Source organism: Melospiza georgiana, chromosome 10 (assembly GCF_028018845.1).
Source record: "Melospiza georgiana isolate bMelGeo1 chromosome 10, bMelGeo1.pri, whole genome shotgun sequence".
NCBI lineage: Eukaryota > Metazoa > Chordata > Aves > Passeriformes > Passerellidae > Melospiza > Melospiza georgiana.
In genome coordinates this window covers 18,754,432-18,775,425 of record NC_080439.1, presented here as the reverse complement: position 1 = coordinate 18,775,425, position 20,994 = coordinate 18,754,432, and the positions used below count along the sequence as shown (strand labels likewise).

Sequence of the window (20,994 nt, the reverse complement as noted above, 5' to 3'; positions counted from 1 at the left end):
CATATCTTGATTTCTGAACATTTAGCTATGTAGTGTCACCAGTATGTGAAGGTACTTATGCTTGTTTACATCTTTGAGTTTTCCTGTCAGGATACAGAACAATCAGCTCGTTCTCTTACCTGTCTATTCTCCTGGCATTGTTTTCTGATCCTGTCCTTTCTTCCTCTGTCTTCATCCCAGTGTGGCTTTCTGCTGTCCAGAACACCTGGCTACGGACAGGTAAACATCCTGGGGGCAAAAAATGTCAGAAGTGGTATAAGCAGCAGATAACTGGCTTAGCATCTCTTAAATGCTATGAATACCTCCAGATTAAATATCAGGTGTATTTACATTGCTCTAATGGGCCTTGTCCCTATAAATAAGGCTGTGTTATTGAAAAAAAAGTACAGCAGCATCTCAAGAAAGGAAATACCAAATGTGGGCTACCCCATGTCAAAATGCAACAGAAATTAGCTGTTGAAGTTCAAATAAATGGGACCACCATTGGGAAGCCTAAGAAGCAGGCTACAAAAAAGAATAATGAGTGATGTGCCAGAAAACACTCTTTTGTCCTGAGGTCTCAGAGTTCCTTTCCTGATGCACAACAGAAAAGTCACCATTAACAACAAATTCAGCTGTAACAATGTTGCATGTGTGAGATCATGAGAGTATGGGCTTTGGCCTTGTGTGGCCAGCAGAAAGGCCCCTAAGGTCTGAGAGTGACAATCACAAAAATACGTATATGTTGTCATTATACCCACTTTGGGTGCTTGCTAGCCCTAAGATGCATCAGAGCTGCAATGAGACATTCCCAGGAGCTGTTTTCCAACGACAGGAATGACTGATCACTGGAGGGCAGCCTTGCCCTGTAGCTGAAGCTGAGTGTGGAAATCTGAGTATTCAAATGGGAACTTTAGAAGTAAGAACAGCAGGATGAGCACTTCCTAAAGATCATGGAAGTGAGGGGGAGCCACTGGACTTTAAATTATTTACTTTGAAAAAATTCCAACAACTCCACAATGGACCAAACCCCCCAGACAAACTAAGAAACAAACAGGCTGTGTTGTGCTGCAATGATCAGCTCATTGCCTATATGTAAAAGGCTAGTGGAGTCCTTTTGTTACTTGGAATCTGTACTCTTGTCACTGTAAATTAATGTGCTCATACTGAGATGTAGAAACTTAGGCCTAATTTGTGTGAAAAAGACAGGTGGAACTGTGCTGTCAGAGAGGCTGGGGAAGTCTGGAGCACCTCATAGTTTATACTCCAGTAAAAGTTTTCCTTTTCACTGCTTGCTGTAATATTAATGAGGAAAGTGATCAGCCATCCTAATCCCTAAGGAATGGGCTGTTCTGGATCTTTAGCATTCCTAGCTATGATGGCAGCAAAATATCTGGCCTGGAGTTTATTCCTGCTTTGGGAGTGGCTGTTTCTCACCAAGCTTTCAGGCACACTCCCAGGAATCACAGCTTGGCACCCAGGCCTGGCACTAAACACAGCCTTGGTTGGAACAGCCAGGTGCATGTGGGCTCCTGTGGGTGGAATTACTTCCACCACAGCCACCTCTACTACTAGAACTTAGTGCCCAAGTAGTGAAAGCACTTAGTGAGGGGTTTCTTTACAAGAATAAACATAAATTAATAAGATGCAGATGGCCAATGTAACTCCCATGTAGGTAAACTATTTTTTTCCTGGTGGTTGTGTGATGCTGTTAGATTGTACAAAAATACAAAGGTTTATTAATTGGCCTCTGAGATTGAATGATGTTGCAGTCAGCACGTGCTTTCTCTTCCCAGGGCTTGGATACCACCAAGCGCCTCTCGACACTGGGAGGACAGTTCAAGCAATCCCTGGAAAAGCTCATGAAGATCCTGGAGCAGTGCCAGCCATACTTCATCCGCTGCATCAAGCCAAATGACTACAAGAAACCACTGGTAATGCTCTAACAATATAAGGTCTTACCTTTGGTAAAGTTTGTAAGGAGAAAAGGCTCTCAGTTTCTGTGTAACATTTTCTAGTTGTACTTGGCTGCACCCAAGGAGAGCTGGGAGTACAGGGTATTCCTGCAATAAACATAATAGGAGGATATATGGTTAATTTGCAAAAGCATCTCAAAAAAGCACCATAGAGTAATGGATAGCAAAAGAGCATACAGGTGTATTCCTGAGTAAAGTTACAGACACCTTTTCAGTAAAGATAAAACTGAAAAGTCTGTAGACCCTCAACACAAGAACTAGCAAAAAACATCAGAATCAACAATGATCATACTATGAGATAGCCTGAGAGAGAACAGGAGAGCTATGGGAGTTTGTGAGAGGTGATTTGGCTTAATCTGACATACCAGGAAGAGTCCATTTGTCATTAGGACACGTGGCTGGGACTTGGGGAATTTTGACCTGGTTCTACTGGAAAATCTTGTATGGTGTGGGTCAAGTGATTTAAAAAATTCTGAAGCACTGCATGTGGCTTAGTGAGCCAACTTTTAAACTCAGATAAGATTAAACAAAAATAAGAAGAAAAGAGCAGGATGCCTGCTGTGCTTGGCATGGTATACCCAAAGGCCTAAGTTGATAATGCATCTATTCACACCTACAAAATTATATGATGAAGTCACTGTTCATCTGAAATTGCAGTTTTAGAACAAAAAATGGGAGCCAGACTGAAGTAAACAGACTGTGTCTACCGTTGACATACACAAAATTGAAGACCCTTTATGCTTGTAATGAATTAATTTAGTGCAGGGAAGTAAAGTACAATTTAAAAAAGCACAGTATGCCATTTTGCAGGCCCTCTGAGGCTGGAGGTTAACAGACATGTTCTGAGGGATAGTGCATGTGTACCTTTTCTCAGTGCTGAGCCTCCTCCCTGCCTGCTTTCCCTGCAGCTGTTTGACCGGGAGCTGTGCATCAAGCAGCTGCGCTACTCGGGGATGATGGAGACCATCCAGATCAGGAAGGCCGGGTACCCCGTCCGCTACAGCTTCGAGGAGTTCTTTGAGAGATACAGATTTCTTCTGCCATGGTCTCTGCGACAAAAGGTGTGCAAGCAAAAACATGGTGTAAGGCTAATCTAACTTTTCCTTATGAGGCTTTAGTCTTTCCCACAGAAGAAAGTTTTTGAATTACTGCTGGCAGAGTTGAGGGAGCTGTCAGCACAGGAGAAGTCATCATAGGAACTGTTATCACAGGAATTATAGCTGAATTGTTAAATACTCCCTTCAACCTTAGCTGAAAACAGAGTTGCTTTGAGGTCCAGCTGTCCTTGGCCTGCTTCTCAAAGACATCCCAGATACCTTCCCCATTCCCATTGCCCTCAGGTGGTTTTTTACTGTGATCACACAATTCTCAGGTCTCTGGTGTCCTCCTCACACCTTGATTCTGGAATGTTTAGTCAGGCAATCACATCCCTCCTCTTGCTGACCATTTGAGCTGAACCACTTCCATTCATGATACTGCCAGCCCAGAGGTCTGCAAGACCTCATCTGTTTCTGCTCTTCACCCTTTGGAATGCAGGCCAGTAGATCCCTGCTGTGTTTCACTTGCTGTGTTTCACAGCCAAGCCCTAACATCATGATGCTTTTGCACATCAGCTGAAGAATGATACTCGACAGAGCTGCATCAGCATCTCCCAAGCAGTGCTGGGCAAGGATGAAAGCTGGCAAGTTGGAAGGACCAAGATTTTCCTTAAAGTAAGTAGAAAGGACAGTTTATTGTCTTTTCTCATGAAAAACTGGATGCTTCACAGCACAGCCTGGCCTGGTTGTGCAAGAGTGGCAACCAAGGAGGACCAAGGGTTGTCTTACAAACTCTCTCTTGAATCTGAGGGTGGGTCTTTGTTCTTGAAAGCCAGATAATTCAGTGGAGAGGGTTTGGTGTAGGAGAGGCTGATCCTGTTCCTGTGCTACAGCACTGCAGCTGAAACAGCACAGAGCAATGTGACAGAGCATAAAAAAGGACAGGATACCAGTGCACTGTTGCAGTGGACCACCTTGCCTGTAGCATACCCCCAAGAAAACAGTCTTGCTGCAGGCAGACTCTTGCTTGTTTATGGCTATAGCTAGACCAAGTCTGGTCAGGTGGTGTGCACTCTTCCTACTGCACTACCATAAATGCATTTTAGTCACATTATGCTACATAATGCTGATTTGGGGTCTGTTTCAGACCATGTGTCTCATTTCCAGAGGTTTTAAGTGAGTCTGCTAAGCTGGCATATCCACACTTTCTTTTAACAGGATCATCATGACACTGTATTGGAGCTGCAACTCCAAAATGTACTTACAGATAAGGTTCTTCTTATCCAGAAGGTGATGAGAGGATTAAAGGACAGGTCAGTGACCTTACAGAAGGGAACTTGTGTTATTTTGAAGTAGCTAATCTTTGTGGTGCAGCTTACACACTTTGTGCAGCATTTTTGAGTATGAAATGTATCAGGCTATACCTTCCACCAGCCCTAAATTACATGCACATCATGTAATAATGCACAGTGTATCTATGCAGATGTTGGATAAAGATTTGTTTTGGGTCAGTTTTGTTATTTTCGTGATGTTTTTCAAAATGCAGGGCTGTGGCATGTATGTAAAGAAAGGTTTGAAAGGAGGACTTGCTCTTAATATTTTTAGTAAACAGTAGACATCTGGAAAGCAGGAAATCCCCATGGAATCTGCACCCTTCTCAGAGCTACAAAAATTCTCTTAGTTAGATTGCTTCTTGGATACAAGATGTTGACAAGAATCAGATGGAAACTAACTAGTCTTCCTCTTTGCCAAAGATGCCTAAGTCTTGCATTGTGTCTGGTTTAGTTTGAACTATCTTCAGAAGTGAAATTTAGTCACTGTCAAATAAATGTCTGTCCTCATTAAATGCTTTACATCATGATTTGTACTCATGGATCTTGTAACCCCTCAACCAGAACCATGATATAGGACTGAGTCTTGGTTTGGTTTAGAAATACCCTTGACCATAATGAAGAAGGAAGAACTAAAAAATATGACACAAATGCCCCAAAACTTCCCTCTTTTCTTTTCAGACTCTGCCTGCTATCCAACAAAGTATCCAAACTAAAAGCCTCACCTTACTTTTACTTTTAATCCACCAGAGCTATGTGCTGCCTTTTTGAGCTGCAGTGTGACAGTTTGTACCATCTTGAGGTTCATCTTGCTCAGATGGGCTCCTCATCCTGGCAGCAAAACAGAGAGAAAGAGGTTACTAGATGGGAAAGTTAACTTGTACAGTCTTGATGTGAGGGGTTTTCAGTTCTTACAGAGCTCTCTGATCACAGCAATTAATTTGGTCTGTAATTGCTATGAGTATTTTTGCAGCAAATAAGGCTGACATCAGACTGTGGACTCCCCTGAAAGGGGAAAAAAAGCCACCTTATTCTCTACTACTATCATAAGAAGCAACAGAGATAACCTGTTGTTTGTCACCTCCCATGTGTGTGTGCTTAGGAAGCAGTTCCTGAAACAGAGGAGGTCTGCTGTAGCCATTCAGTCAGCCTGGAGAGGCTACTGCTGCCGGAAGGAGTTCAGAATGGTAAGGTGAAGGTGCATCAATGAATTTATATTTGTGTGTGTGTGTTTATATATTGTGTCCTGCCAGACTGAGTGGAGTATTAGGAATGAAGATATTCTCAACTGAAGGGAGAATAGATGACAGGGTGTAAAGGAGGGTATAAAGTCCAAGGAGGGCTCTGGGATCTCTCAGGGCTTGCTGAGCCTGTGACATTTCTGCTTTTTGATGAAATAGGACCCAACTCACCTTCAGCAGGCCTAGATCCAGAGACCTGACATATAAGTGGTCCCACACTTCTTATAATCAGAACTACAAGCCTAGCCTTTCATGCTAGGTGCATCGTCACCATGCTATGAACAAAGTGTCTTCCACAACTGCTGCAGGAAAACTGGGAATTTGTAAAAAATTACCAGAAAAGTCATATCAATCTCACATTATTAAGAATTTTGCCAGGGGAGATTCAGATTCAGATTAGATATTAAGAAAAAAAACTCACTGAAAGAGTGGTCAGGCTCTGGAATAAATTGCCCAGGGTGGTGTTGGAGTCACCATGCTGGGACATGTTGAAAAGGCATCTGAATGTGGCACCTGTGGCTGTAGTTTAGGGGTAGTTATGATGGTGCTGGATTGACAATTAGACTAGATAATTTTGAAGGTCGCTTCCAACCTTAATGATTCTGTGTGCAAAATATTGACTGTTTTCTATAGATGGTGCATTTTCTGGGTGAGGAAAACTGGGGGTGCTCACAGATTATGTATTTGTGTGGCAGGAATTATGATTATTATATTCCATACATCCCATTTGAGATCTGAAGGAGGAGAAACTGCCAGTTTCAGTCAGAAACATTCTATATTCTGCATCAGTGATGCAATTCCTGTCTGATTGCTTGTTTCCATTCACCTGCCTTCATTTCTGCTTGTCATAACCCCAGGCTACCATTGCCACTTTCTGGAGCCACTCCTAGAACAGATCCCCCAAATAAGTCTATACACTAGTTTTAAAGGCCTATTACTGGTAGAAAACAAAGCATAATGGGTAATATTACATTAGCCACTTCCAGTGTCTTTATCCTGTCACCAAATTTTGTTGTCTTCTACTCATCCCACCTTACATCCCAACTCGTCTTGATGGTTTGGAACCATAATTGTTGGAAGCCCAAACATCTCTCTGCCTGTCTTAGATGGCTCAAGCCCCTGCCAAGGGGCTCAGAGACCTTGGCACAAAGCCCAAGACACCTGTGAGTTTGATTTTGACCCATGAAGCAAATTACCACCTTTATATGAAGAATTACAAGTCAAGAGAGTTTAAATAGAATAATAGTTAGTTTGTCACAAGGTGAAAAATAGATTTTTGGAGTTTTTAGAATAGGGGTTCAGAAAGCAAGATGGAAGAATCTAAGCATGCCCAGTCTTTCCCTTCTTCTTCTTGGCCTGCATCTTCTGCTGTGGTAGTAGCACTTTTAGATTAGTTTAAGGTAGAAACTCACTGTCTAACATAAGTGATAAGTATTAAGAAGTTATTATAAGTAATGTACGTGTAGTTTTTCGTATAAAAAGATAACACCACCCCAAGGCAGTCAGTGTGCCCCAACCTGACCTGCCAGACAGACCTCGGCGGGTCAGAGAAAGAATGTTCTAGGTAAGAAATAATAAACAACCTTGAGAACGAGAACAGAAGAATCCTGACTCCTCCTTCAACTGCTGGGCTGGGAAGAAGAGACTTGTACATATGGCAGAGTCACTGTGACCAGCAGAGATTCTGAGCCACGATTCCTTTTCCCTCTGCCCCGCAGGCGCTGCTGGGCTTCGGGCGGCTGCAGGCGCTGTACCGGGGCCGGCAGCTGGCCCAGCGCTACGAGGCCACGCGCGCGCGCATCGTGGCGTTCCAGGCGCGGTGCCGCGGGTTCCTGCTGCGCCAGAGCCTGGCACGGCAGCACAGAGCTGCACGCGTCATTCAGGCCCATGCCAGGGGCATGCTCGCTCGCCACACCTTCCAGAGGATGAAGAGGGAGGTAATGCTCACAGATGCCTTGTGAACACGTTGTTTCTATGAAATCCAATAGAGATTTTATCACCGGCAAGTGTCGCCTTAACATAGCATTGGGTGTGGATATTCATTTTGGGGTATTTTAATTTGAACTCTTGCCAAGTACAAAAGCAGAGTGTTAAGCAGACTGATCTTGTTTACATTTGCTTTATGTGATAGTTATCATGGATCAAAACTTCATTGATACAGCTGCAGTGGCTGCGACAGAAGGGAGAAAAGATAAGATCTGTGTTATCAGCCAGTCCTGCAAGGGGACATCAATTTCTACAGCAGGGTGGCACTCAGGGAACCATTCAGAAGGGAATCCCAATACAGTGTGTCTTGGAAGGTGCTACCCTTGGCAGTCCATAGCACAGGATACTTTCTGTACTAATGCTGTACAAACAGGACTAAGCCAGTTTACAGATTTCTGCCTACGGGCTGTTCCCTAAAATGTCAAATCTTGAACTAAGCCTCTGCTGGGACAAAGTCCTGCTATGGACAGTTTGTTAAAGGCAGAAGGGAGTTGCCTCAGCAGTTGTACAACAGTCACAGAATACTCCTGTTGTCCACAGAACAAGCTGGAAGACAGGAATATCCAAGTCCTGGGACCATTGAAAGGAAGGGAAGAAGCTATGAGACTACAAAAGGTAGGTATGCTGGGGGAGGAACACTGGCCAGCATTACCCAGCTCACACCTGTGGACTCGCTCAAACCTCTGAGCACTGCTATATTTAAAGAAAGATAAGACATAGTTGTAGCCCTATTTGTAATGATGCTTTGAAAATATAACAAGGCAAACACACACACATTTCTGACTGCAGCATAAGGGGGCACTTTAGCCAAATACATCCAATGCTATTACAAGTGTCCCGACACAAAACATTTTAAAATTTTAAAAATTGTGAGGTTTTCTGTTAGAAATTCTGTGCTTTTCCTGTATTATCTCTTGTTGATTAAATTCTTACTTGAATTGCAAAATCATTATCAATAGGCCAACAGTCCATAAAGGCAGCTGTAAGAGCAGGGCCCTGCTGCTCATGGGCCAAGTCTTTGTGACTGCTTGACACAAGCAACATTTGACTTCCTGTTTCAACACTGCTGGCAGAGCTGGACCTCACAATGACACACCTTTGTAGAAGTGTTTCATCTTCATACCCCTTCACTCTAGCAGAATGATGTTCATTCATGATGTTCATGTTCAAATCATGCCTATTTCTGTGTTTAAAGGAGCACCTGCCAACTCAGGAGAGAGAGGAGGCAGAAGCAAGACAAGGGAGGAACGTGCTTGGCAATAAACCAACAAATCATGATGTTATCAGCGACCAAGAAATGGTGGACAAAATTTTTGGGTTTTTACCTTCTATGATTGGAGGCCAAGAAGGACAGGCTCCTCTGGGTTTTGAGGTACTGAGCTGCAGACTGGTAATGGGTCATGTTTATCCCTTGTGTAAGCCCATTGATTGCTGGAATTCCATCAGTGGTCAGTTCTGTTTAGTGAACTTCTGTACAGTGAAAAAATCCCCCAAATTATCCATCCAGTCACTAAAGCATCTCTTGCAGAGGTGAGTTCCCAAAAGTTTTTGGTCACATGCAGTTTAGGGACTATATAGCTTCAAACTTTGCACTTGTTTCTTTGGCCCACCCTCTGCATTTTGGCACCAATTTTATGCTCTGCTGACAGTGCTCTTAGTGATTTTCTAACTGAAACAAGCTGAAAGTTCATGACTCAAGTTATATCATATTCTTACAGGCAAAATCTGTGATATACTTGTCCTGATAGCTGTGGAGGTTGGAATTTTGTAGGAAGAGGTGGGCAGAATAGAATGGTATGGATAAGTACAGGATGTGAACAGTAAAACCTGTATTTTCTATCAGCAATATTCTTGCTGAGGACCAAGACAGGAAGACCACATGGAATGGATGCATCTCAGAAGGACAAGCTCTGAGTCCAAATAATCTGTTGGTAGCAACTGTAAATGCCTTTGGGATTAGCTGGAAAGGCAAATTCTGGAAGACCTATGGCCAAGGGGAAAAAAAAAGCAGAACTAAACATAAGCATATCATTTCAGTAAAAGAAAATATGCTTCTTCCTCATGTTCTGCACAGGACTTGGAAACAAAGCCTAACAAGCTGGAGGAAGTGGACCTGGACATGGTTCCCATGAGTGTGGAGCTAGAAGAGGAAGCACATGGTTTGGAAGAGTACACCTTCCCCAAGTTTGCAGCTACTTATTTCCAGGGCTCTTCCACACACACACACATCCGGAGGCAGCTGCGGCACCCGCTGCTCTACCACGAAGACAAGGACAACGTCCTGGTATCTGGCTCCTTGTTGTTCATGTTGAACCTGCTCTTTCCACAGCCCTGGCTTTACAGGTCCCATCATCCCTGGATCCTGGCTCTGGCACAGCCCTGGGAACCAGAGACTCCAGAGCCAAGGAGATAGTCCTGAGCCATGGTATTGAAAGCAGCAGTTCCCATCAGCATTTTTGGCAATTTGCTGGCAGACACTTCACACAAACACCTGCCCAATGCAGGATCTCTGGTCACCTTTGTTCTTGCCAAAGAGGGAACTCAGGGGTGTGTTTTGACTTCTCCAGACACCCTTTGGGGATAAAAATGGACTGGAGAGAAGAAGAATGAGAGCTAGTCTCTGCTCTTGTTAGGGTTGCTGGTCTGTGAGATAGGACAGAAGGGGTAGGGCCAGGCCTCTAATATGCTACTGAACCAGAGGGGGATTGAGGAGGGTGTTTTCCTTAATTCTAAGCAGCCTGGCAGAATGGAGGACCCCATGCATCAAGAACTTTGCTGTTACTTGGCTTTCTAGTTCTGGGCATGAAGGGTCCTGGCAGACTGCACTCCACTGCTTATCTGTCTAGGTCAGCAGATGCAGAGTGCAGTTCAGCCAAGGCTTCAGCACCTCCCTCCAGCCACAACACACCTCCAGGGTGTCAGTAAAGGGAATGGTGAGGCTCAGCAATCACAGAAGAAATCTGACCTTTCCACCAGTGCTGTACCCTCTTCCATTAGCAGGAAAGTTTTGTGTGTTGCTGTCTTGTTGTTTGGTATGAAACTAAACTCTTCATGTAGGTAGCCAGAGGAAATGGGAATTTTAACAATTTGGACTGGGTAAAGGAAGAAAATGCTCTTAATCTAAACAGGCAGAAATGGCATGGAGCCATTGGTCCTGTTGGCACTGTCTGACTGTGCTTTCTGCTCTTATAGGCTTCTCTAGCTGTGTGGGTGATCATCCTGAGGTTCATGGGGGACCTGCCAGAGCCAGCAATGTTTGCCAAGAGTGCCACCACCAAGAGCAGCTCCGTGATGACACAGATATATGACACACTTGGCAGGAAAAACCAGGTCCAGTTGAAGAATGACAGCCCAAATATGGTGAGACAAGCAGACTATGTTTGTGTTTACATTTGCTTTCCTTGGTTTCTGTGCTGTTATACCAAGAGTGAGAAAAGCAAAGAAACTCTTTCATGCTACTGTACTTGAAATGTCACAAGTGCAAAAGTCCTGGCAGGACACTGAGCTCTTTCTGGCAGGAGAAGAAAACACAAAAACATCTTCACTTGAGCATCTTTCTGTCCTTAATGAATCATTCTTGCTGTGCATTAATCTGATTTCCTATAATGGTAATGTATATTGCAGAGAGAAGGCAGAAAGGATAACAAGATTTCTAAGGGGATTTCATCCCTGAAACTGAAACGGTCATCCAAGCTGACAGGGAAGGTAAGAAGGAAATAGATTGCTTCCCTTTCTTCTTGCCTGAAACCCTGTCTTCACCTTCTGACAGATGTTATGTGAGCAACCTCCCAGCTGAGAACTTGTTTCCCTGCCAAGCCAGGGCAGTCCTTTGTGGGATATCTGGTGCAGAGCTCTTTGGACACAATTCCTGTGTGCACTGATGTCATCTGCTCTCTGGCAGAGAACACCAGAAGAGATTTATTACTGAGAATTGTTGGCTTTACAGAACAGCTTGCCCAGAGGCATGAGCAGACTGAGAACCATGTGCTGTACAGGACAGTACAAGACAGTTCTCTTAGCCAGAGACAGTGCTGTAACAGCACATTTAATGAGTTACCTTTAGAGGGAAGGGGGTAATATGGCCTGGTTCTCCTGCCCTGAGCAGGAAGAGTTTTAGCCAGTAAGATAAGGAAGGAATGTCTCTCACTTATGGCAGAGCTGCCTGCTAAGAGGGGAGATTTCTAGAGCACTCTGGGGTTCTACTCTGTTTCTTTCAGGTGACAGAGCAGCTACGAACTGGAGAAGAGGCTTTCCAAGAGGACGTCTCGATCTCTCAGAGACCTATGTCCAACCTAGAAAAAGTACACTTCATTATTGGCAATGCAATTCTGCGTCCTGCCATCAGGTAAGAAATTTGTACCCCCTTCTTAGGGCCAGGTGCCCACTGCATCAAGGAAATCCAGCATCCTTTTTCAACAGTCCTGGAGAATGACTCCCTTTACTGCCTTTTCTGGTATTTTCATGCTGCAGTTTAGGCCAGCTGCCTCCATGTATGGCTTTCTGAATACCCCACAGGTATGGAAAGGGGCAGAGCTCAGGGCTGTGACTCAATAACACTTGAAGGTGGAACACTGCCCTAGAATGAGGGAGAAGAGTCACTCAGAGGAGTAAGAAATATGGAGTTAATGTATACTAAGTGGATGAAAGGTTTCCCAACAGCCTCTTTTTGAGCACTCAAGCAATGTCCCTGAATCAGAGGTGGTCAAAGATCTGGATTGCTGAGTGTATCAGACACTAAGGAGAAATCCTGACCACAAGCAGTGTGAGGCTGGACCTTAGGCCAAGCATGGTGTGAAGGATACATCAGAAGCTCGTTGATTCTGACCTGACCTCATGAATCCTCTCCTTTTTTATCCTAAGCACTTTTCTGTAACAAAGCCCAGCACAAACACTGGCTGTGCCTTGACCTCAGCCATGGGCTGCATTCCTCTCTCCACAGTCATTCTGTTTCAGTCAAGACACTCCCTAAAGCAGATTCTCTATTGGAAAAAATTGCATTCAATCCATATAGCATAATAGCCACAGGCTAAGTACCCATATCCTTGGTTTGTGTTTCATCACATATCCTATGAAGGAACAGAAAACTCATCCAACTTATGCCCTCTCACATCAGATTTGAAAAATGTGTGTTCCAAGAGTCTAGAAAAAATTAAGATGATATTTTAATAACAGTTTTATTTCTATGCAGATTTTTGCATCTGTTTCCCTTAGGTCCTTGTTGCAGGTAAACTTGCATTTTCAGAAGCTTGCACTGAAGTGCTCCTTTCTCCACTTCTGTGCAAGATTCATTCCAAGTTTGTGTATAAATATAAATAAAAAAATAATATATGTAAATATATAAATATATACATATAAAATTAAGCAGGGTGTCTCCCATTCTTATCCCCAAATCCACCTACAAGCAGACAGACAAGAGCCATGAGCTACAACCCACATGCTGCAGAGAGCTCAGACCAAGTTACACATCTAGACTCTTGGACAGCAATGCCATTTCACAGCTGGATGACCCAGCAGTTGCTTTCCTGCACAGCCCTCTGCTTCTCTGTCTCTCTCTCTCTCTCTCCCTGCTGAAGTTAATTCAGCATGGGAATTGCACTTGAGTAAGAAGGGGTGGCAAAAGCCCCTAAGCATGCCTGGAGCCTTTTCCATAGCAAATCAATTTCCTGAGGTGCATTACAGGTGCTATCCTAGCTGTTGTGGTTGAACCTAGCTCAGATCTACCTCATCAAGCTGCAATCCTGCCAAGCTTGCAGTTGAATTGTAGCCAAAGAATTCAGACAGCGAATTATCTGTTGTTCTCATGTTTCGTTACAGAGATGAGATTTATTGCCAGATTTGCAAACAACTCACAGAAAACAGCAACAGGAGCAGCTATGCTCGTGGCTGGATCCTTCTGTCACTTTGCCTTGGCTGCTTTCCTCCTTCAGACACGTTTGTGAAGGTACACTGCTAACCCTTCCTACAGCAGCTCACACACCTCAGCTCAGCTGGTGTCTTGTGTATTTTGATGCTGACAGCCACATCAAATGTTTGACTTCCAGAGCAGCTGGTGCTGTGGTTTCAGCAGAAACTTTCTCATCAGATACGCTTATCTGGGAATTTAAATAAATTATTGCTGCATTCATATTTAGTTTTTTCATTACACATCATAGAGTCTGGATTCTGTTGTTCATCACAGTTCTCATTTTAGATCTATAATCTGCAAGGGATCTGGCAAATTTTAACTCCTCCAATTCTGCCTTTACAGCCAAAGACAACTAAAAGATGTCTCCAGTTACAACCCTTGTCATTAAATATATTCAGGAGGCCAGTACAAAATCACACCCCCAAGTTTTATCAGTCCTTACCCTGTATCTCTAAGCCCTAAAAAGTCCAACAGATACTTGGACTTTTTAATTATTTATTAATTTCCAAATTTAAATGGAGGATAAATCCACTTCATCACAGGATAAAAACTCAATCTGTGTCTCCAACTTGACATCAGGCTTCCTCCTAGATCTGAGAGCAAACAGGATCCATGGGTGTGCATGAAACTTCACCCTTGCTTTATTAACACCCCAGTTCAAATAATCAATCTAATCATACATGCTGCTAAATGGGCACTACTTGGAACAAACCAGTCACAAGTCACAGGCATATTTTGACACTAGTCTTCATCCAAAGACTTGGAAGCATGCAGAATTCATGAAAGACACGACCATGCCCTACCTCTAGGAATATTTTTAATCATTAAAATAACCAGGTGAATGAGGCATGCTTGCACTAAATACAGATACATAAATACAAGTCCTTGCCATCCAAGAGCCATACAGACTCCAAAAGCTCAGTTTATCCCATTCATCTCTTCAAATGTCCCATCTTAATCATGGACTTCAGTTGATATTGCCAGAGAACTTGGTAGAACTAAAAGTATCAATCATCATTAGACCTAATCTGCCATTAGCCCTCTTCCCAGCTCTTCCATTTGTACAGCATGTCATAAAACTTCAGGCTCTTGGGTTTAAAACACTAACTCTTGCTCTAACCTAACCATAAGAACAAAGTCTCCACTACTCATGTAGTTAAACATAGTGGAGAGACTAACACAAATCTTCTCTCCCTTTGGACTGAAAGTTCTGAAGAAAGAATGAAAACTAAGTGTCTCAAGCCTCCTTTTTGAAGATATTAATTCCAACCCTAATCTTTAATATTTTCTGGTGAACTGAAAGCTAATGGGTCACTGAAATCTACTGTATCAGCTGCAGAAGGTTTTTAATGTTTTCTGAGGATTATTGTTTCCTAACTCCCTCTCCTGCTCTGTGCTTGCAGTACCTGTTGAATTTCATCCACCACGGGCCCACGGGCTACGCTCCGTACTGTGCAGAGCGTCTGAGACGCACCTACAGCAACGGGGCCCGCACTGAACCTCCCAGCTGGCTGGAACTTCAGGTAGCAACTCCCTTTTGCCTTAATTATATTGATCTGGGACATTTTGTACTGGTTTTTCTAAGTGTACTGCTTACTTTGTTGTTATACTACATTCACTAGCCTGTAATAGCAGGAATTCCTAAATCAAATAATGGAAATCAATTGCACAAGGGGATTGAAGACCAGCCACCTTGGTCTGGGCAGCTTCTTGGATACACCTCTTCTGGCTATTCAGTTACCATAAATGCAGAAAAGTATGTAAGGAGCAGCAGATGATATGCAGGGAAGTACCTCCATCCACTCAGGAACCACAGGCCAGAAACAACCTCGTGAGGAAAGCTCTTACTATCACTATTGGAAAGAACTGAGCTAAGGTTATGCTTTTAAAATGAAAGGAAGAAGGGAGTATGATGGTGCTATATTGTCCTCCACTTCCTTTAACTGTCACCCTAGTAATTAAATTTCACCCTAGTAATTAAAAATCACCCCCTTCTCCTTTCAAGACCTCAGTTCAATTCCTCCCTAAACCTCAGGAACCCTATTGCTTAGCACACATCTTCCTGGGCAATGTGCTTGTTGCAGGCCATCTCTCCACTGACGCTAAGGTTATGCTGTTCCCAAAAGTCATCAGGACAAGTGTGGCTCATGAAAAGTCTATCAGTCAGCACTGTTATGTGATTCTCAGCTCTACTGAGCTGTGAGGAGGAGAAAACTTGAGTCCAGTGCTGCTCCAGGGATGTAATTTATATTTACAACTCACCATGCTTTGAAGAAACTATGTGGGTGTTGGTGATTCACTTAAAGATTGTTGACCAGGTTGTACAAGGTGCGTAGCTCTTAGATCTAAAAGCTTACTTCATTCTTCAGAAGAAAGTAAGGTTTGTCCATAAATTTTTTCTCTCATTTAACTCTGACTTACAGGCAACAAAGCAGAAGAAACCCATTATGTTTCATGTCACCCTGATGAACGGCCAAAGCATCACTGTCCCTGCAGACTCTGCTTCCACTGCCAAAGAGATCTGTCAGTTCATAGCAGATAAAATCAAACTGAAGGATATCTTTGGGTTTTCACTCTACATTGCTGTGTTTGATAAGGTAAAGTGTAGAAAAATAGAATGAAAGCTCCCTTCTCTTTCTGTGGAGTTGCTGCTGCCCATCCAGCCTCACTGAGGATTCCTAAATTCTGGAATGCCCTCAGCCCAGTCCTGCACTGAAACCTAATCAGCTCTGAATCCCAGCTGGATCTCAAGACCTGATAATCCTATTCTGCCTTTCTGTTGGCCCATCACTCTGCAATTCTTGCTGCAGCCCTGTAAGGTTTCCGTTGCCACATAGCTGACCAGTAAAAATACATCCACTTACCCCACACAACTTGCATACGCATCTGCTTACCTTTTTGGAGTTTTTCTTGCAGTGAGGAGACCAGGAGCTTTGTGTTCCTGATCCTTTGGGCAGGCCCAGAGCAGGTTGGCAGTAAATGCTCCCTTCTCTTTCTGTGGAGTTGCTGCTGCCCACCCAGCCTCACTGAGGATTACTGAATTCTGGAACTCCCTCAACCCAGTCCTGCACTGAAACCAAATCAGCTCTGAATCCCAGCTGGATCTCAAGACCTGATAATCCTATTCTGCCTTTCTCTTGGCCCATCACACAGCAATTCTTGCTGTAAGGTTTCCTTTGCCACACAGCTGACCCGTAAAAATACATCCACTTACCCCATACAACTTGCCTACCTTTTGGCGTTTTCCTTGCAGTCAGGAGACAGGAGCTGTGTGTGAACTGTCCTTCCGGCAGGCTGGCAGTAAACGCAGTGTCCCTGTGTGGCAGGTGTGGTCGCTGGGCGGGGGCCGGGAGCACGTGCTGGACGCCATCTCGCAGTGCGAGCAGCTGGTGAAGGAGCGCGGCACGCACGAGCGCCACGCGCCCTGGCGCCTCTACTTCCGCAAGGAGATCTTCACGCCCTGGCACAGCTCCCGCCAGGATCCCGTCAGCACCGACCTCATCTACCACCAGGTCATCCGGGGTGTCCGCTTTGGAGAGTACCGCTGTGACAAGGTGGGGCTCCTCATTCAGCCCCCTAAAGAGACACAACTGGATTAGTGCTTCCCACGTTACAAAGCAGGAATGTGAACTGTTTGTAGTGTGTTAGGAAAATTAATCCACCAACACCTGAGGGTTGTGTTCAAAAAGGAGACAGAGGAGTCCTTTTACTTTATTCTAACAAAGGGAGAGGCCATGGGGCATTCCCCTGGGATCTCTCAGCTTTTTGGAGGATGCAGCCTCCTTTTTATCCTGATTTCCCGGCCACATTTCCCTCTCTCTTTCCCCATTGGCTGAGGTACTTGAGAGGTACAGACTTCCCAATATGCCTGATACCAAAGATTTCCCTCTAACGCTTCCTTTGAATTTTTATTTCATATGGAATTTAGAGGTTTTCCTTCCCCATTGTTTCTTTCATCTTTCAGTGTCTAATTTCATTTATCAGCAACCTAAACTTTATTTGTAAAAGCAAATATCTTTTTCCATTCATCAATCAGTGGAATCCTTCCCATTGCTTCTTTTATCCCCCAGTACTAGTTTTATCTACCAGCAGACCCACAGTTTGTTTGAAAAGACAAATCCACTGTTCCTCTCAAGTGGATGTGAACAACCCTTCCCTTCTTAATGAACAATCCTTGTCCAGGTGATTGTGCCAGCTGTCGCACTGACAGTTTTAATGAATACTTTTCCCTTCCCTGCAACTTGCAGTTCAGTGAGAGCTTGGAAGCATGTCCAAAGGGGCAAATTGAGTCATACTTTAAAATATTTTGCTAGTAATCTCTCTGATGTTACAATTCTGTGAAGTTGATCCCTCCTCATGCTGGGTGACTGTTAAGTGTTATCCAGACAAAAACTGAGAAAACCCCATTCCTAAATGGTTCAAAGGTTGAAAGAGGCTATTTAGCCTTTGTGACATCCTTCTAGGCCTCTTTTAATGGATTAATTGTTTCAGGAGGAAGATTTGGTGGAGATAGGTGCAAAATATTGTTATATCCAATTTGGAGATACCATCCACAATGAACTTGTGCAGAAGGTGCTCCATGACTGTATTCCAGTAAAACAGCTGAAGTCCAAACCCCTAGAAAAGTGGGTGAGCCTTGTAACCTACGCACATGCTAAGGTAAGAGGTTTGTCAGGCAGTGCTGGGTAACCACTCTTGAGCACCAGCTTCTGCTTCTTTCACCATTTTTATTTATTAATAGTCTATTAATAGTAGGGGAAGAAGAAGAACGAGCTCAGTTTGGAGATCCCAAATAGCCCATTAGGTCTGGGGGAGCAGAAAGCCTTTCTGCTCACACTTCCATATGAAGAGCAAGGGGGAAGAATGAAAAAGTACATTTAAATCTCTGAATAGAGCAGCTTTTAAGGCTCTATTTTCCATCTGAAAACCAAGTCAGGATGGGCATGGCATGAAGTATTGGTTTTTGATCTGGAAATGAATTACCTGAATTATTTCCATGGCATCCAAGGTGCATTAGACTTGGAACAGGTCAGTGGGGATTCGAGGGAAATTTGGAATCCAGATGCCTGTGGGCACTGTTAGCTGCAAGTGGGTCCCTGGAGACCATTCCTGATTTACTTTCTCCAAGTTCTCTTGACACCAGTAACAGCAGAGGATTGTTGGGATCTCTGGGATCGGGCTTGTTATTTATTGTCTGCAGATCATGCAAACCAGATTTTACTGAGAAAACCTTGGGTTTGTTTTTTTCCTGCAGGCCCCATACACACAGGACCATCTCTCCTCTCAGACTGTGAAGGAGCAACTTGTAGATTTTGCTCGCTTTCAGTGGCCTTTGCTTTTTTCCAGATTCTTTGAAGTCACTAAGTTTTCAGGTAATATCTGGAGCCTGGGAGTAGAGGATAGATATAAGATCAATAGGAGAAGACTTGTATAGCATTGATAAGGATTTTTTTCTGTATTTTCAGGACCCAGCTTGCCTAAGAACCACTTCATCATTGCTATAAATTGGAAAGGCATCTGCTTCTTGGATGAGTCAGAAAAGCGTCTCCTTGAGCTGACCTACCCAGAGATAACTGGCATCCACACCAACAGGTGAGGGCCCCAGAAAAACAAGATCTGAAGATGGCATCTCTTCCATACTCAGTAAGGGTGTACATTCTCTGCCACCTCCTTAGGTGATTTGATCTGTGCCTAGAAAGGTGGTTTAGCCTAGGTCCAAGAAAGGGAAAACTGAGCAGCCTGTAAAGGAAATAATGAAAACTGGATCCTTCCAGCTGGTGTAAAGTGGTCCTGTTCAGTCAGAAAGGTGTAAGGAAGCACAGGCAGTGATCCTGTTCAGTCAGAAAGGTGTAAGGAAGCACAGGCAGGCATTGAGACAAGAATGGCCCAAATAAGTGACACAGTTAAGCCATTGTCTGTGGTGCATGCTGGGAGTTGACATCTTTCTCAGGTGTCATGGACCAGAAGAGGATCACTGAAAAAAGCTGTTAACTACTGCCTGCTCATGGCACACATCCTTGCATCAGGTTACTCAGAGAAAAGGGTCTTACATACACAAAAAAGCCCCCTGTGAGGACTGCCAGAGATTTAATTAGCTGTTGAGTTACTCCAAAAGAAGGGCATTCTTGTGTCTGTATGGAAGAACTTTTGTACAAAACATGGTGGAGTCCAGAGCAAAGCTGAACCACTTCAGTCCTTCACACCTGCCAGCTCATGGGAAGGCAAATTAGGAACTACCAATATTCACTGTAAGGGAGTTACCTGCAAGGAGATGTGAGTGCCTTGGCTGTGTTTACAGGTGGGTCTGTAAGTTTTTCAGATGCCCTGGTAACAAATTGTTCAATAATACCTAGGGCAGTGAAGTCATTTGGACAGAGCTGCACTCTCATCACGCTTCGTGCCGAGGAGTTTGTTCTGACATCTGTAAACAGTGTTGTCATTGCTGAGCTGGTGGTGATGTTCCTGGAAGGACTGAAGAAAAGATCACAATTTGCTGTGGCAATGCATGAGAAAAAATCCCAGGGTAAGTCTCATAACTCTTCTACAGGGTGTGGAGAAATCATGAAAGAATCCACAGCACTTGCTTGAAGGTGCTCAAAGAAGAGAGGGGAACTTCATCAAGAGTCCCTTTGCTCCTTGGGGGATGCATCAGCACAGCAATGCCAAGCATAAGGCAATGGGATTCAGTACCCTTGCACACAAATAACCTTTCCTTCCTCCTTCTCCTTCTTTATGTATTTTATTTAGATAGTATAGTGTCCAGGAACTCAGTTTGGTTATAGTAGGAAGTTGGATCTGGGTTCTCTGGAAATACTTTGCAGAAGAATTTCACAGAAGCAGTAAACTGGAATTTCCTGTGGAACAGAGGTGGCTCAAACAGACATGCATGTTTAAAATGTAAACATTGACTTCAACTACTTACAACTACTGAGTTCCTTTCCATGCTTTGCTGCCAGTCTGGATACAAAGTCAGCATTCATGTGAATCAAACTGAGTTCTGCCATTGCCCTCACTGGATCAAAGTCAGGGAGTCAGAGGAAACAGAAGTGATTTCTCTGGTGTTACTGGAAAGTGCTACTGGAAAATTAGCCATATTTACACAAATCACTTTCTACTGCTAACTGATTTCAGGCCTTCAAAATACAATTTCCTTGTCTTTCACATTGCTTTACATTTTCTCAGACTGTCAAGCCTGAACAGTACCCCCTTATTCTGTTTTCCAGATGATCCTGGCATCCTGTCCTTCAAGAAGGGAGACTTACTAATCTTCACTGAAGACAAAAGGCTGGATGCAGACTCTGGCTGGATCTGTGCCCAGAACGAAAGGACAGGCAAAACAGGGAATGTATTTCTGGAAGACATCTACATCATTCCTTCCCTCACAAAACCCTCTAGTCAAGTGCTGGTAAGGAAAGCTAAGCACTCCATGTGAAAAGACTGGAAGATAAAAATGTTAATATGGTTGAATTTATAACTGAAAGATAATTGTCCCTCCAAAGTCAGAAAAGTTCTATACCTCCCATTGAAACAAAGCATTTA

The 20,994-nt window shown here is 43.7% G+C and overlaps 1 protein-coding gene across 2 annotated transcripts in view; it reads left to right on the top strand.

The window, feature by feature from the left end:
- The window catches only part of MYO7B (myosin VIIB), a 46,663-nt gene that overhangs the window by 12,525 nt on the left and 13,144 nt on the right, over positions 1-20,994 (top strand). The window contains exons 15-35 of one of the 2 annotated variants that reach the window (XM_058031143.1): positions 1,776-1,913; positions 2,864-3,016; positions 3,569-3,667; positions 4,211-4,305; positions 5,426-5,510; positions 7,283-7,438; positions 8,091-8,165; positions 8,746-8,922; positions 9,625-9,834; positions 10,743-10,910; positions 11,175-11,255; positions 11,768-11,895; positions 13,365-13,491; positions 14,859-14,978; positions 15,879-16,052; positions 16,782-17,009; positions 17,947-18,114; positions 18,710-18,827; positions 18,921-19,047; positions 19,809-19,978; positions 20,679-20,860. In XM_058031143.1, coding sequence (XP_057887126.1) covers positions 1,776-1,913; positions 2,864-3,016; positions 3,569-3,667; positions 4,211-4,305; positions 5,426-5,510; positions 7,283-7,438; positions 8,091-8,165; positions 8,746-8,922; positions 9,625-9,834; positions 10,743-10,910; positions 11,175-11,255; positions 11,768-11,895; positions 13,365-13,491; positions 14,859-14,978; positions 15,879-16,052; positions 16,782-17,009; positions 17,947-18,114; positions 18,710-18,827; positions 18,921-19,047; positions 19,809-19,978; positions 20,679-20,860 — 2,979 coding nt within the window. Of the gene's footprint in view, positions 1-180; positions 220-1,775; positions 1,914-2,863; positions 3,017-3,568; positions 3,668-4,210; positions 4,306-5,425; positions 5,511-7,282; positions 7,502-8,090; positions 8,166-8,745; positions 8,923-9,624; positions 9,835-10,742; positions 10,911-11,174; positions 11,256-11,767; positions 11,896-13,364; positions 13,492-14,858; positions 14,979-15,878; positions 16,053-16,781; positions 17,010-17,946; positions 18,115-18,709; positions 18,828-18,920; positions 19,048-19,808; positions 19,979-20,678; positions 20,861-20,994 lie in introns of both variants that reach the window. The other variant, XM_058031141.1, reaches the window with a different exon arrangement.